The sequence below is a fragment of the Prionailurus viverrinus genome, chromosome E3 (assembly GCF_022837055.1).
Source record: "Prionailurus viverrinus isolate Anna chromosome E3, UM_Priviv_1.0, whole genome shotgun sequence".
Lineage (NCBI taxonomy): Eukaryota > Metazoa > Chordata > Mammalia > Carnivora > Felidae > Prionailurus > Prionailurus viverrinus.
The window spans coordinates 20,525,087-20,539,645 of record NC_062576.1 but is presented as its reverse complement, the minus strand read 5'-3'; the positions used below and the strand labels follow the sequence as shown (position 1 = coordinate 20,539,645).

General features: G+C 56.0%; 1 protein-coding gene across 1 annotated transcript; it reads left to right on the top strand.

Moving 5' to 3' along the window:
• The first annotated feature begins 7,445 nt into the window (after positions 1-7,445).
• CE3H16orf82 (chromosome E3 C16orf82 homolog) lies at positions 7,446-9,734 on the top strand. Its single transcript, XM_047839237.1, has 2 exons — positions 7,446-7,472; positions 7,802-9,734. Exons 1-2 carry the CDS (start codon positions 7,446-7,448, stop codon positions 8,375-8,377), a joined length of 603 nt encoding a protein of 200 aa, XP_047695193.1. The 3' UTR covers positions 8,378-9,734.
• Positions 9,735-14,559: the final 4,825 nt, after the last annotated feature.

Here is a 14,559-nt window from a genome sequence, read left to right as displayed (position 1 = left end):
GTGAGGAACTCAACTCAGGGGCTAAACTTAGGAGAGTGATTGAAAAAAAAAAAACCTCAGCAATCAAGATAACCAAAATTTTTACGCAATATTATTAAAAACAAAAACGAATGCAAAAGGATCTACGATGAACAAAATATCAAAATTTTAATCACAGAGAGGATTCTAAGCCTGTGCTTGGAGGACCTGCCTCACCCACCCTACCCATCCCCAGCCCAGGTTCTAGGCATCGGGGGTACAACAGCAAGCTGATCAAATCGCCCCCCTCACACAAATGCCAGGCTGCGTGCGAGACAAACGAGGAACACAATAACTGAGTCAAGTACAGAGGGCTGGGGAAGGGTCTTCTGGAGGGAGATAAAGCCAGATGGGGGGTATTTCCATTATAAACATCTCAAAACCCCCTCCCCGCCCCAGACTTTCTACTACCCAGTGTAGCAGAAGGAACAGGGACTGTTGGGTCACTCCAAGGCCAGCTTGCAGCCCCGTGACCCACCCGCACTAGGTCTTAGGGCAGGTCACTTGCTTTCCAGGCTCCCTTCTTGGTGCTCCGTCATCTGAGGCATGTAAAGGCGAAAGCCCATAATAACAAAGACGTTTGGGAGCTATCACTCTGCAGGGAGCCCCACGCCAAGCTCACCGTGTTCATTCCCTCACGTAACCCTCGCCGCGCATATTTCCATCATGGGGGAAGCGGACACCTGATGTTGAGCAGCCTGCCCGGGGAAGGCAAGGCTTTGAGGTTCTCCGGGCCAAGTTCAAGTCCGTAATGTTGGGCACCTCAGAGCCAGGGTCTGTGCTCCTTCTGTGCCTAGGTGACCTCAGGCAAGTCCCTGGATCTTTCTGAGCCTTGTTGTCCTCATCTACAGAATGGGGATACTCAGGGGGGTCCCCCTCTGGGACCACTGAAGCCAGGCGTCTGGCATATGGTGGGTGCCCCATAGAAGTGAGCGCCCCCTCTTGCCCCTGCCCCTGCCCTGGCTGCAGTACCAGTCTCCAAGGTGACGGGGCAGAGTCGGCGGGTGAAGTTCAAACGCAGCCCATTTCCAATTTTCCTGACAGCCTATTTCATGGATCACAGAGACGCAAGTACAGCTGCTTATTCAACGGAGGAAAGAATGAATTCATTTTCATTCCTTAATACCCGATGTGACCTATTCTCGGTTGATCTCTCCTTTCCAAGGCTGCAGCCCTTCCCGCGGACTTTCAATTTGGCCAGAAAAAGAAAATGTGCGGTAATGACAGAATATCCTGCCTGGAGAATGCTGGGAGCCGAATCACCACCGTGCTGGTAATAAGTCCAAATGAAAGATATTATGTCACCTCGTTTGAATTAAACAGATGAACTACAGTCCTAGACCATTAAAAATGAACCAATCTGCTGGAATGCCTCCAAGCTCTCAGAATTCAGTGCCCCTAAAAGGTGCTCGGCTCTAGCGGGGTTTTATATCCTCATTTTCTGCCAATAATTCCTCCACTCTGTGAACGTGGAGGAATAATTTGGTGAAAAGGAAGCTGACCCTTCAGCAGTGGCCTCTTTCCAAGGACGGCCCTGGCTGTGCTAACTCAGGGCCAACCAAGCCCCTTGCTGGTGCCCTCTGCCCGGGAGCGACCGGTTGGGGGTTAATCCAGAAGCCCCGCAGAGACACAGGGCAGGCAGCCAGGGCCCCATCTGCAGACTGGGTGATGGTTAAGTACCCCGGCAATGTTTTCTCCACCGGGAGCTTGGAGAGGGGGGCTCCCCACCTGCACCCCAAAAGCCCAGAGAGAGAGGCAGTTGATAGTGTGGTCTCCCTTTACAAACAGGGAAGCTGAGGTGCCTAGGGTCACACGTCCAGCGTGCCCGGGGGGGGGCGGAGGCTGGCGGGGCCCTCCCAGTCCCGCTCTGCCATGCTGCCACTCCCTGTGTCCCTGAGCACGCAGCTCCCACGGTGTCCCACACCGGCCCTTCCGTGACACAAGTGGCTTCTCCCTCAAGCGCTGCCCCCCCGCTTGGTCCGTGGCTCAGGCACCGCTTCCCCTGTCGGAGAACCTGTGTCCCTATCTGCAAACCTGTTATGCTCGGGTGCCCCTCAGAGTAGACTAGACCGGGAGCCAGAAGATCTGGCTGCTGTGTGCCAGCCATGGTGGCCTTCGGAGATCTCCTCCTGCTCACTGAGACTCAGCGTCCTCATCTGTAACTTGGGACTTAATGAGCACTTCGTCTGCCAGGGTTCCCCACCCCAGCACCAGAATCCCACCCAGCCCCCGTTCAGCCTCCTTCTGGCTTTAGGACTCAGCACCTGGCTAAGATATAACCCTACCCTCTCATTTAACCCACCCCCAAAATGAGCGACTCCAGCTTGCCTTACGTTGATCATAAAGGTTTTGCGTCACCACAGGATACTAGGGGTAATTAAACCTAGTGAACTTCCCAAGCATCAGTCACTGCTCTGGATGCTTTACGTTTGTGCGTTCGACAGCCCGAGGGCTCAGCAGGGTCAAAACCTCCCTGACCTCCCTGACACGCTCCCTGACCTCGAGGATATCGAGAGCCGGCATTTACTGGCCCCCTTTCTCAAAAGAGGAAACCGGGTTGAGGAGGCTTGGATAACCTGACATGGCAGCCGGGAGGAGACAGGGCCTGGGGTGGGGGGGTGGGGGGTCCATGTCTGTCTGACCCCAGAGCCCACACCACCAAGGACTTGCTGGTAGTTTGGGGCCCGAGGGCCTGGCAGGCCAGCCCGGGCATCTGAGAACGCACTGCCCACGACCCTGGGTCTCACCAGACGGTTCCCAAGCTGGAGTGTGCGTGCCTCAGAAGGTCTGGGGAGGAATGTCTTCACAAACCTGTGGGCCTGACAGGTGAAGCGGGTTTTCAGGGGTCATTTTGACTACATAGGACTCCAGCTCGGGTTAGGACGGCCGCCTCAGGTTGCTCGGGACCGTTCAGGAAGGTCTCCCATCCCAGAAACCTCCTCAGTCACGTGCTGAACGGAGACAGTAATTCCCACAGACTGCTTACCGCCCTGCGTGTTCTGTGCTCAGGGTGGCCTCGGCTGACCGGGAGGGACCCCCTTCCGCCTTGCCTGGCGGGGCACTGGTCTCCCTCTGGTGGTCTCCTGAGACCCCCACCCCCACCCCGGGCCAGTACTTGTGTGCCGCCTGAGGCAGACAAGGTGGACAGACACTTGGCATCCACTCTGGGGGCCTTGACCTCTCCACGCCCCACAGCCTGAAGCCCCCGGAGCGTGAGACACAGCGTCTCCAAGCCGGTCCTGCCACAATCTCGGGGGAGCTTGGGGGAGGCTCCGGGTACTTCGGGCTTGCTGAGCGCTTACTGGCCTCACTGAATCCTCGCCACGGCCTGAGGGGCCATGAGCCCGCAGACGAGGCAACTCTAGCAGGCTCCAGTGACAGCCCCACCCAGGTCCTGTTGGCCCTCCAGGGTTGTCAGCCTCCGACTGAGTGACGGCTTCTCCCCCCAGCGTGCACCTGTGCTCCGTCTCCCTCCGCCCTCCTCTGCCTCAGGGCTCCTCAGGCATCACAGGGGTTTGCTCAGGGAGCCCATGGCTAACCCCCCAGGCCCCTGAGATGTGCTCCATTCAGCCTCTGAGAGGCCCAAGCCGACTCCCACATTCTCTGGAACGCCCCCATTACTGGCTTCCCTGCCTTCCCTGTCTTGCAGCCCCACCTCTTCACGGGGCTTCTTGGGACCCCCCCCCCCCCAAATAAACTACTGGATCCAAGCCCAGGCCTTAAGGCTGCTCTTGAGGGAACCCAAGACAGAAAGGTTAGGTAAGGTTAGGTAAGGTTAGGTAAGTCGCCAGGGATCACACAGCTGATAAGCAGCATTGCGCGGATTTGAACTCAGACCTCTGAGCGCTTGCTGGTTACTTTGCTGTGCGGTTCTCATACTTGCTCTAGGAAATATTCTTGCCCCTCCTCATCCTCAGGCTGCTTCTCCTCCGCCCTCCCCCCCCACCCCCTCCTCCACACGCTGAGTCCACAATGAAGACCACAAGATGGGGTCTTGCCACAGCTAACGGGAGCTGGGTGACGAGCCCTGAGAGAGGATCACCCGCTTTCAGCCACCCCAGTGTCCCCCTGCTTCCTGCTGTCCCCCCCCTCATCCCCGCCCAAGGGGGCAGCTCTGCGACCTCATCTTCAGCTAAAGCTGAACATTCGTAAGGGCCATGTTTTACGGCCCAATAATGCAGGCCACAGATGCCCCAGTGATTCATCCCATCCCTAAGCCGAACCTCATAGAAACATTCAGATGGAAGATGAGGCCCGACTGTTGAGGAGAAGTGTCTGCTCTGTTCATTACGTGCAATTAAAATGATTGGAAGCTTTCTTAGTCTGGGAGGACACTTCTCAGAAATTTGCAAGGGAAACATCATGTCAGAGACACTTAAAGGCACGCCTATTGCAAGGGAAAAGGGGGAAGTAACCTAAATGCTCACCAGTTAGAATGGACGAATCACGACGCTCATCAATAGGATACCCTACAGTACTGGAAGTGAACTTGAGCTGCGACACAGCACAGAGGAGTCGCACGCGGTGTTGAGCGTAAGTTGGAAAAGCACACATCAAGAACGCCGTTTATATCAAGATTGATAGCATGCGACACAATTCCATGTTGGCTTAGGGGTACGTCCTCTTCTACCCCCAAGTACAGAGACGTGCGTCAGATTCAATGAGGAGCGTGAGATGCTGGACTGCCACGGAGAGAGAATGGGGAGGGGTCGATGGGTTTGGAGGTTTATCAGTTATCTCTTCTTTTTTCTTTTTTTTATAGTGAGAGAGAGTTGGGGGGCGGGGAGGGGCGGGCAGAGGGAGAAGGTGAGAGAGAGAATCCCAAACAGGCTTCTCACTCAGCATGGAGCCCGACACAGGGCTTGATCTCACAACCCCAAGATCATGACCTGAGCCAAAATCAAAAGTCAGATGCTTAACCAACTGAACCATCCAGGAGCCCCTGTAATGTCTTCTTCTTCCTTCCTTCCTTCCTTCCTTCCTTCCTTCCTTCCTTCCTTCCTTCTTTCCTTTTCCTTTCTTTCTTTCTCTTTCCTTTTTCTTTCTTTCTCTCTTCTTTCCTTCCTCTTTCTTCCTTCCTTCCTTCCTTCCTTTTTCTTTCTTTCTTTCTTTCTTTCTTTCTTTCTTTCCTTTTTCTTTCCTTTTTCTTTCTCTCTTCTTTCTTTCCTTCCCCTTTCTCTTTCTTTCTTTCTTTCTTTCTCTCTCTTTCTTTCTTTCTTTCTTTCTTTCTTTCTTTCTTTCTTTCATATGTCCTAAATAATTTTAACAGCTGGGGGTGGGGCAGAATGCAACTCGGAGGAAGAATTTCCTTCTTTTGGAACAGTTCACCCCTCCAGGCCATGGCTAAGCTTCGTCTTGCTCCCTGCAGAAGGTAGAAAGTCCAAGGTCCTGTCATCAGGGACCCAGGTCCATCCCTGGAACCACCTGCTCAAGTGCCAAGTGCACCTGAGAAGGGAGGTACCCACCACTTCGGGCCCCCAGGAATGCCTCTCACTACCCCCGGGACAAGCACTGCCTGCCTGGCAGCCCAATCAGGCAGTCAGGGGCCAGGCTTCGGGGCGGGCTAAGGATGGAATGAGCTTCAACGAGACAGTGATGCCAGCGTCTAGCTAGGTGCCCGGGGTGCAACACGTCCTCCATATCCGGTCATTCTACAGCCTGGCACCGGGCCCAGGAGTTCCCAGTGCCGCGGCCTGTGCTGGGCTGTGCCTCTCAGGGGAGCACACTCACCCCACTGCCCGGTGAGCACACAGGGGCGCTCCAGAGTGAACAAACACGGGTCCTTGGCCGGACGCAGCCAGACAACGGGGCCTCCAGCAAAGAGAACACGGTGTCCATCGCAGGGTCCCAGGGGAGGCTCTGGGATAAGAGAGCTCGGCAGGGGGAACATCAGGGGAAAGTGGGCACCCTGGAGGGTGATGCTGAGAGCCGGAGGGTTTGTGGTTTCCAAAAAGTGTGTGCATGTTTATATATATTTGCATATGTCTTCATGTGGATATGCTTACATATGCATATACGCGTGTGGATATATATTCTTGTGTGCACTCACGTATGCATATTCTTATGTATTCATATATAAACATACTGTGAATGTATTTGCATCCGTACACATACGTACTTAGGTATATATGCATACATATGTACGTATGCACATACACTTGTGTATTTTTTTTCATGCAAACACCTATACTGTCTTGAATAGAAGGTTCCATGAGGTCGGACAGCACTGCCACGGTGAACCTAGGGGCAGACCTTAGCCTGGGTGTTTCCTGTCCGCCCGGCTGGGGGAGCTGAGGTTCAGAGAGGTTGAGGTGGTCACGGGATGTCACCCGGGGGGAGGACACGGGAGTGGAACCACAGCAGGCCAGAGTCCCAAGATGGAGAGGGGCAGTCAGTCTATTCATGGAGCACCATCCAGCCTACCATCCCCCCGCCTCCCCGTTTTATTTTCCCCACAGCACTTCTGTCGGAAATGAGCCTGTGTGTCCCCCCAACTCTCGACTGTGAGGCCCAGCAAGGAGGGACTGCCCGGCTGTCTGTAGAGGGTCTAACAGAACACTTAGCATTCATTTCTCTTCCACTAATGTTTGTGGAGGGTTTAATCGCCACCACCCATTTGGGGCATCGCTAAGCACGGCTCCGAAGCGGACGAGCTGAGGCTCGAACCCACGCTGATCTCACCTCTGAGACACTAGGCTCTGCCCTTCCTCACAGCCCTTACCACGGTGCATGCCGCTTGGCGTGCTTCAGAAGGAGGCCGTGCCGTTTCAAGAAGGCCATCCTGCCCCTGACCCAGAGGCTCGTGGACCCCGCAGCTGGCCTTGACCCTGCTCTTCCTCGAGCCCCCAGATACGGCCCCTCAGCAAGCCCTGAGTCCTGCCTTCTAGATACACCCAGGATCTCCCAGCTCTGCGGCCACTCGATGGTCCGGGCCCTCCCTGTCACTCCCGGATTCCTGCACTGGCCCCACCCAGCTCCCTGTCCCACCCTGCCCACCGGACGTCCCCCCATGCAGTGGCCTGCTCCAACTCCGGTCTGCTCATCACTGCTGACAAGTCTCCAGCAGCTCCCAACTCACCAGGGCCACAGGTCCTAGCCTCCCCGAGAGAATAAGGAAACAAAATCTCTGCCCTTGCAAAGATATTCGAGCAGAGGGAACCAGCAATAAGGGAACCAGCAATAAGGAACCGACACATCGAAAGACTTGCAAATTGCACTTAATGCCATAAAGCACATAAGTTAGAAAATGACATAAAGAATAACAGAGGGATGTTCTTGTAGAGGCCAGGGACACTTTAGCTGAGGCTTGAAGGCCAAGGGGCTGAGGGAAGAACATTCCAGGTAGAAACTTTTTTTTTTCTTTTGCCAGTGCAAAGTCCCTGTAGGGGACTCTGCAGGTAAGAGCTCCAAATAAGAAAACAGCCAACATGACCGCACCTCGAGGTGATGAAGGGGTAGGGTGTGATGTGGGACCAGTGACCAATGACATCCTAAAGAAATGCGGCTCAGAAGGGGCTCAGCCAGGAGGCACACCCAGATGTTATGATATGGCAAAGCAGGGGCCACAGGCCCCGTAGGAAATGTCCCCAGGAAGGTGGTCCTTGCCTCTCTCTGGCCCTAAGTCCTTTATCTACCCACCTCCAGCCCCAGCCACTGATGTAACTGGTGCCAGGACAGCATTGTCCTCCCTCCCACACCCACCCTGCCTCATAGACCCATCACCATGGGAACCGGGCCGGCCAATCAGAACACTGCCCTTTGAAAGGCCACCTTATAAATTGAGCCACGTCTCCCCCAGACAAACCACACCCACCATTCAGAGGCCTCCCAGGGTCCCCTCTCCCTGGATAAACCAGATCATCTGTCCCTCACTTTCCTCCAGGGTACAACAGGGGAGTCTGCTGCTTGGAATGCTCAGGACCAAGCTCCAGGCCTCCCATCCCCCAGCTTAGAGCCCCAGTCACCCGCGTGGCCACACCATGATGCAGGAGCCACTCAGGGGCCCCTGAGACTTCTGGGCAGCAACCTGGGAAACGCGTGGAGAAGGGAGAGCGACTTGCTGAGCCTGCGACAGTCCAGCCTGGGGACATGCAGGGACAGTGACACCAGCCTGTTGGACAGCGGGTATGCGGGGGATGAGGAGAACAGCGAGGTCAGCCTGGTGGCCAGGAGACACATCGTGAGGTTGCACAGAAGTCTCAACACCCAGACAGACAGCGCCCAGAGCAGCCAGCTGTGTGCCATCTACTCCCCCAGCCAGATAAGGAGCCAGCTGGGCGCACAGAGCAGACCAGGCTGGAGGGGAAGAGCAACACCAGCCTGCCCAGCAGCGGCATCGGCAGCAGGGCCAGCAGCCTGACCAGCATGAGCTTCATCAGTCTGGGCAGCAGCGCCCTCAACTACCAGGTGAGTAGCGGGCTGTTCAGTTCCACCAGCAGCCTTCCCTCCAGCCAGGCCAGCAGCCGCCAGGGCACACGGGAGGACGGCGGCGTGCAGACCGGGGTGAAAAGTAACACCAGTCTGCAGGAGGACGGGGCCGGAGGCAAGGCCAAGGCCAGCGACCAAGGTCGGGGGCAAGGCCAAAGCCAGGCCACCGAGGGCGAGCAGCCTGCCCAGACGTGCGTGCCTGCATGAGAAGGCTCACCGGCCACTAGGGGCTTGAAAACTGGACGTGAACCCCCAGCAAGCCTGGACTTTACCCAGAGCGGTTACGGCCAAGCAGACGCCTTTAAACAGCACCCAGTGCATCTGAACCTTGGGTGGAGAGCCCCGTTTGTAGCAACGACTGTCGGCGGCAGGGTGACGTGTAGCAAGAACTGTGGAAGGTAAGCACCACCTGCAGTGACCGTCAGCGATCAACGGCACGACCGTCTACTCTGAAGCTGTAGCAGGATCCTGGGGGGCTGGGTCTACCCTCCACTGCGAGCCCCAGCGACGAGCCACCTCTAACAGGATCCGTCAGTGGCAAAACCGTCTGTATGGAGAACCGTCACAGCGGGATCTCCAGCCAAAACTCATCAGTGGGGACAATTGCAGTCAGCAGCAAATGCCAGCTCTGTTTTAGAACCATCTGATGTCAGAACCTCCCCTGGAGAAACCGTGCGAAGTGGTGAGCACCGTCTACAGTCAACACCAACCGCGATGAGCTCAGGAGAAGCAAGCACCAGCCGCAGCTGGGACCGTCCGCGTCGGGAGCCAGCCGAAGGAAGCACCATCGACGGGAAACCACAACCCTGGGGAGCCGGATCCCTACCAAGCTCTGCAAGATGTGCTGCCTGCGAGAGCCAGAGAGGCTCCGGACGGGGCTCCCTGAGGCCCCGTCCCTGTCTTGATGTGCATCTCCAAGGAGGTAGAGGCGAGAAAGGACCCCAGACACCTTCTCGGTTGATATGGTTGGGACTGCTTCCTATGGCAGGACAATGCCATGGTCAATGTTTAACGGTGACAGAAACCAACCCAGCCAAGCATGGCTGGGATGAGACAGCTCTGAGCCGTTTAGCAAAAGTCTCCTGGACGGGTGGGAGGGCTGAGGACGCTTGCCTGCCCCTTCTCAGGACCATAAAGCCCTTCCCCGGGGGCTGACCGTGAAAACCCTGGGGAGGGAGCATGTCCACGGAGGGGCGGAGGTCAGAACAGTCACGAAGACATCCACTAGGTACCAGAAGGAAAGCTGAGGGGGTACCAGAGACAATAAAAAGTGTCTGGAGAGGCTGAAAGGGTGTGAGGTTCGTGTGTGTGTTCCCGGCCGAGGTTACAGAGACAAACTCAGACGCACTAAAGAGCCGTGTTGACAGGAGGGCTTAGCTATCAACTCTGTTACCTCCAGGCTGGTGATCTGGGGGAAAATGCTTACAATTTTGGAGCCTGAGTTTCTTCATCTGGAAAATGGGAATGATAACCTCTATGTCATACACAGATAGAAGGGTCATGTGGATTACGTGAAAACGGCTTTTTTAACTTTATTTATTTTGAGAGCGACCGAGACACAGTGAGTGGGGGAGGGGCAGAGAGAGGGAGAGAGAGAGAACCCAGGTAGGTTCTGAGATGCCAGCACAGAGCCGGACACGAGGCTCAGTCTCACAGACTGCAAGATCACGACCTGAGCTGAAGTCAAGAGTCAGACGCTCAACCAACTGAGCCACCCGGGAGCCCCTAGATGAAGTATTCTTGACCAAAACAAAAACCAAAAAACCGAAAACAATGGACCCATAGCATCTGCTTAGAAGTCGAGGCAGATCAGCAGATGGTTTGCTAGGTTTCAGGAGTTAGCGGTTCCGGGTTCAAGGGCATCGCGTGTCTGGACTGCTGAGGCCCTTCCTCTGGAGCGTGAGTACGTTCTCCCCCACTCTCCTTCCAGCAAAATCGCTTAGCGGGAACAGAGCACCCACAACCCAGGCCCCTCCCAGCCCTGCCCAAGGGGGTCCCTGTCCGCCCATCGCCGCCCCCACCCCCATTGCTGCCCTGCTCTCCTGTCTCAGAGGGTGACAGAGGGCACACAGAGGCAAAGTTGTAGGTGCTGCTGCATGCTGAGCCATCGGTGTGGAGGCCACAGACCGCTCGGGGACAGAGTGGCCACCATGAGCTCACCACCGTCCCCTGACCACCTCCTCCTGTCTCCTTTCTCAGCAAACGCCATCATCTCACTCCATTGTTCGGGCTGGACCTTCATCACGAGGGGGGTCTACCCCTGCCTCAGCCCCACCTTTCATCAGTCCCTAACACCGCCCCTCCCCCACTGCTGACCCCCCCTAATCCAGGCCCCTTCCTCCCCGACCGGTGGTTCCCAGCCCTGCCTGCACAGTAGAGTCACCTGGGGAATATCTACAAGATACAGATGCCCGGGCCACTCCAGAGACCTGGACTGGGCATCCGTAGTGGGTTTAAAGCTCCCTGGGTGATGAAAATGTACAGCCAGGGCTGGGAAGCACCTCTGCCCTTGCTGTGTTCCCCATCAAATGCACTTTCAAGCCCTGGGGTCTAAAACTGACACCTGCAGGAACCAGGAAGTTGCTACAAGGGAGCAGGGGAGGGGCTTTGGCACACTGGAGAGCATGCAACCCACACAAGGAGAAGCCAGAAGTTCAAAATTGTATGTCAAATCTCCTGATTTTTTAACTATTTTTAACATTTATTTTTGAGAGACAGCGAGAGCGTGAGCGGGGGAGGGGCAGAGAGAGAGGGAGACACAGAATCCGAATCAGCCTCCAGGCTCTGAACTGTCCGCACAGAGCCCGACGCGGGGCTCGAACTCGTGAACAGGCGCGCCTCAAATCTCCTGATTTCCAAACGTGGGTCACAAAATCAAATTCTCTCCAAAAAGCGGGGGTAGTCAGTGAAAACATTTCTGAAGGCAATTTCCGAACCACACACAGAGGCTTCTGCTTCTGAATAGAGAACACGGCGATCTTTCTGAAACAAAACTTGGCTTCTCTTCCCTAACTGCTTAAAAACTTCCGAATTTCCCCGCGGGCCAAAGGATTTGACACGGCCTTCAAGGCTCTACAACAAGCTGGCCTGAATATGTTTTCCTTACCTGGACTCCTGCCACCTCCCCCTAACCCTCTCTAGACCACCTCAAACCTGTCATGACTTATGTGCAGTAACATGTACTCGTTTTCGTGTCCAGTTCTCTGGTTTTTGATAAGCACACGTGGTCAGCACACCCTCAATACCAAATAGTTCCATCACACCTCAAAAGTCCCCTTTTGCCCCTGTCGGTCAGTTCCTCCCACCCCAGCACCGCTGGCCAGTTTTCTGTCCCTCGTCTTCCAGAATGTCACACATGTAGAAGCGCACGTTGCTAGCAGCCTTACAAGCCTGGCGGCTTTCACTTGGCCATTTGTGACTCACCCGCGTTGTTTGCTGCTGAGTAATGTTTCATGGCCCATCAGGTCTCTGGTTGAGAGGCATTTGGGTTGTTTCCCAGTCGGGGACGTTACGAAACGACTAATAATCACTTACGTACAGGTTTTGGTATGAACATAAGCTTCTCACTTCACTCTGCTGAGCACCCACGAGTGGGATGGCTGCCTGGGACGCAAGGGTGCCTAGCTCTGTAAGGACCCACCGAGTCACTTTCTGAAGGTGGCTTTCCTTTGTGATTGCCAGCACTTTGTAATTTCCCGAGTTTGGGTTTTTCATTTTCGCCCTCGAAGTCCCTGTCCATGATCTTAACCCTAAGAGGTAGTTTGTACCGGTCTCCCATTATTAACTCGATTTTATAGATGGGGAAACTGAGGCACAGAGAGGCCAACTCTGGGTAGGTTAGTGGCAGGGCTGGTATTTGAACCCGTGCCGTTGGCCCCAGAGTCCATGACCTTAACCATTCCCTGCTTTGGACATTTAGGGTCCCGGCACACCCAGGGGACGGGCCGCCCCCACACGCAGAGCTCCCGGCCGGCTGTTTCTTGTCCCGAGCCCCTTAAGCGTGGCACCCCCCACTCTTCGTGTCTGCCCCCCTGAGGACAGCTGTCACTCCCCACCCCCTGCCCGTATCATCAATGCCACTTCCGTGTCAGTAGCATCAACGGTGGCCGAATGAGCGAACGAAGGGGAGACAGCGGGTGAAGGATGAATTGCTGAGTCAGAAGAAAGCTGAGTCCCCCACGGCCTGCATCCCAGCGACCACAGCCCGCGGTCCAAAAGCAAATGCGGCTCAGGATCCGAAAATTAAATGCCGCTCCGGGTGCACGCCTGAGCCCCCAGGGCCGCTCCTTCCTTCTCTCGCCGTCTGCCCGGCAGATATGTCTCGGCCCAGCTCTCTCCCAGCCCGGCGCTGGGGAGGCAGCAAGCGCTTGGAGCAGGGACCATTTTTCAAGCGGGGCCAGTGATTTCCTCCTTTCCTGTCCACGGGCTTGGCGTTGGGGACGCGGCGTGCTTGGAGCGATGGGCTGGCTGCAGGCGCTGGCTCCTGAATTATTAACTGGGCTGGGGAGAGAGTTGCTTACAAATGCTGTCCGTCCAGCAGCCCGGGCAGCCCAGACTTCAAACAGGCCTGGAGCAGGGGGGCGGGAAGGCGAGGGACTCGGCCGGGGGGGCCCCACACGCTGGCCAGATCTGAAGCCTCTCTTGCCGAGCGCTCCCTTGGCCTTCGTCCCCCGGCCCGGAAGAAGTTCATTTTTCTTGAGCTCTTCGCACCATAGCGCCTGCTTTGCTGGATTTAAGCAGCTGACGTCTCCTCTTCCGCCCACTGCAAAACCAGTGGGCGAGTGGATGGAGTCTAGTGATTAGGGTACGTTCTGAGACACAGACTCTTGGTCTGTGGCTTATCACGGGTAGGGAGCAGAGTAGGGTGTCTGAGGTTGGGTCCCCAGAAGGAGAGCTTGAGACGGTGGTTCTCATGAGGGGCGTTCCAAGGAGAAGGGGAGTAGGGGACACGGGATGGGGCTGGGGACTGGCCTCAGGAGGACCCCATGGGGAGCTCCGGAGCGTCTCCTGCAGCTCAGGGTGGGCCCTACCATCAGTCAAAGGCAAAGGCCCTTTGTACCCCCACACCCTGAACCCCCACACCCATAACCTCCTGAGCAAATGCGGCTCAGCGGGTTATGGGTGGAACAGCTCCGGTCCAAATGGGCCGTTCTCCAGAGAAGGGAAAGCCACGAGCCACTTGTAGCTACCAGCCACCACGTAGCCAAAACTGGTATGGTGGCCTCCCGGGGTGATCAGGACCCCAGCTCCTTCTGGATCTCCGTTCCACCCTCCTCCAGATGAGGTCCTCATCCTCATGGTCCAAGGTGGCTGCCCAAGCTTCCCCAACACATCTCCATCCAACACATCAAGGAGAGCAGGGGGAGGAAGGAGAGAAGAAAGGTTTGACCCTTCTTTCTTAAGGAGACGCCCTAAAAGTGTCCCACAACACAGCTACATGGAGCTGTAAAGGACGTGAGGAAATTCGGTCCTCATTCAAGAAACAATGTGTGGGAATAAAAACTGGCATCCTGTTAGTAACAACGGAGGAAGGAACGGATATCGAGGTAAATACTCTCCCCCATCCATTCTCCCTTCAGAAGCTAAAGGGGCTTTTTAACTCTACAAAAAAGACAAATCACTTTTACTTAAAATCTCTGCGGTTGTTGGCAAAAATGGCCCTAATACTTAGCAGCTTCTCCCACTGAGAGGAGGAGTTTGCTTCTCCCTCCCCTGAATCTGGGCTGATCTCGTGATGTGTTCGGACCAGCAGGAAGGGACTGACGCTCCGCAGCTCCTGGTCTAGGCCTTCCGAGGCCTCGTGGCTTCCATTCACACACGCCCTGCAGCCACCCTGGGACCAAGCCCGCGCTGGCCTGCCACAGGAGGAGAGAGTCCCCAGCTCCCCCAGCCGTGCCTCCCAAGGCCGTCATAAGCCAGCCGGCCCCACGTGACCCCACCAGCTGACCCTGCACACATGAACGAGTGTGCCCAAGGGCAGCTGGGCCTGACCCAGGCCGGAAGAGCCACGAACCCAGCCCAGCACAGCCTGCTGTCCTGCGGGCTCCCGACCAGAACTAGAGATGGCTGCTTTAAGTCATTGTGGTTGGGGTTTGTTTGTTACACGGCCCAGGC

What these genes read in the sequence shown, in the direction of transcription:
- CE3H16orf82 (XM_047839237.1), top strand. Translation starts at nt 7,446, where the DNA reads ATGACCGCACCTCGAGGTGATGAAGGG. An exon ending in CACCTCGAGGTGATGAAGGG is followed by an intron (nt 7,473 to 7,801) that starts GTAGGGTGTGAT and finishes TTATAAATTGAG; the next exon opens with CCACGTCTCCCCCAGACAAA.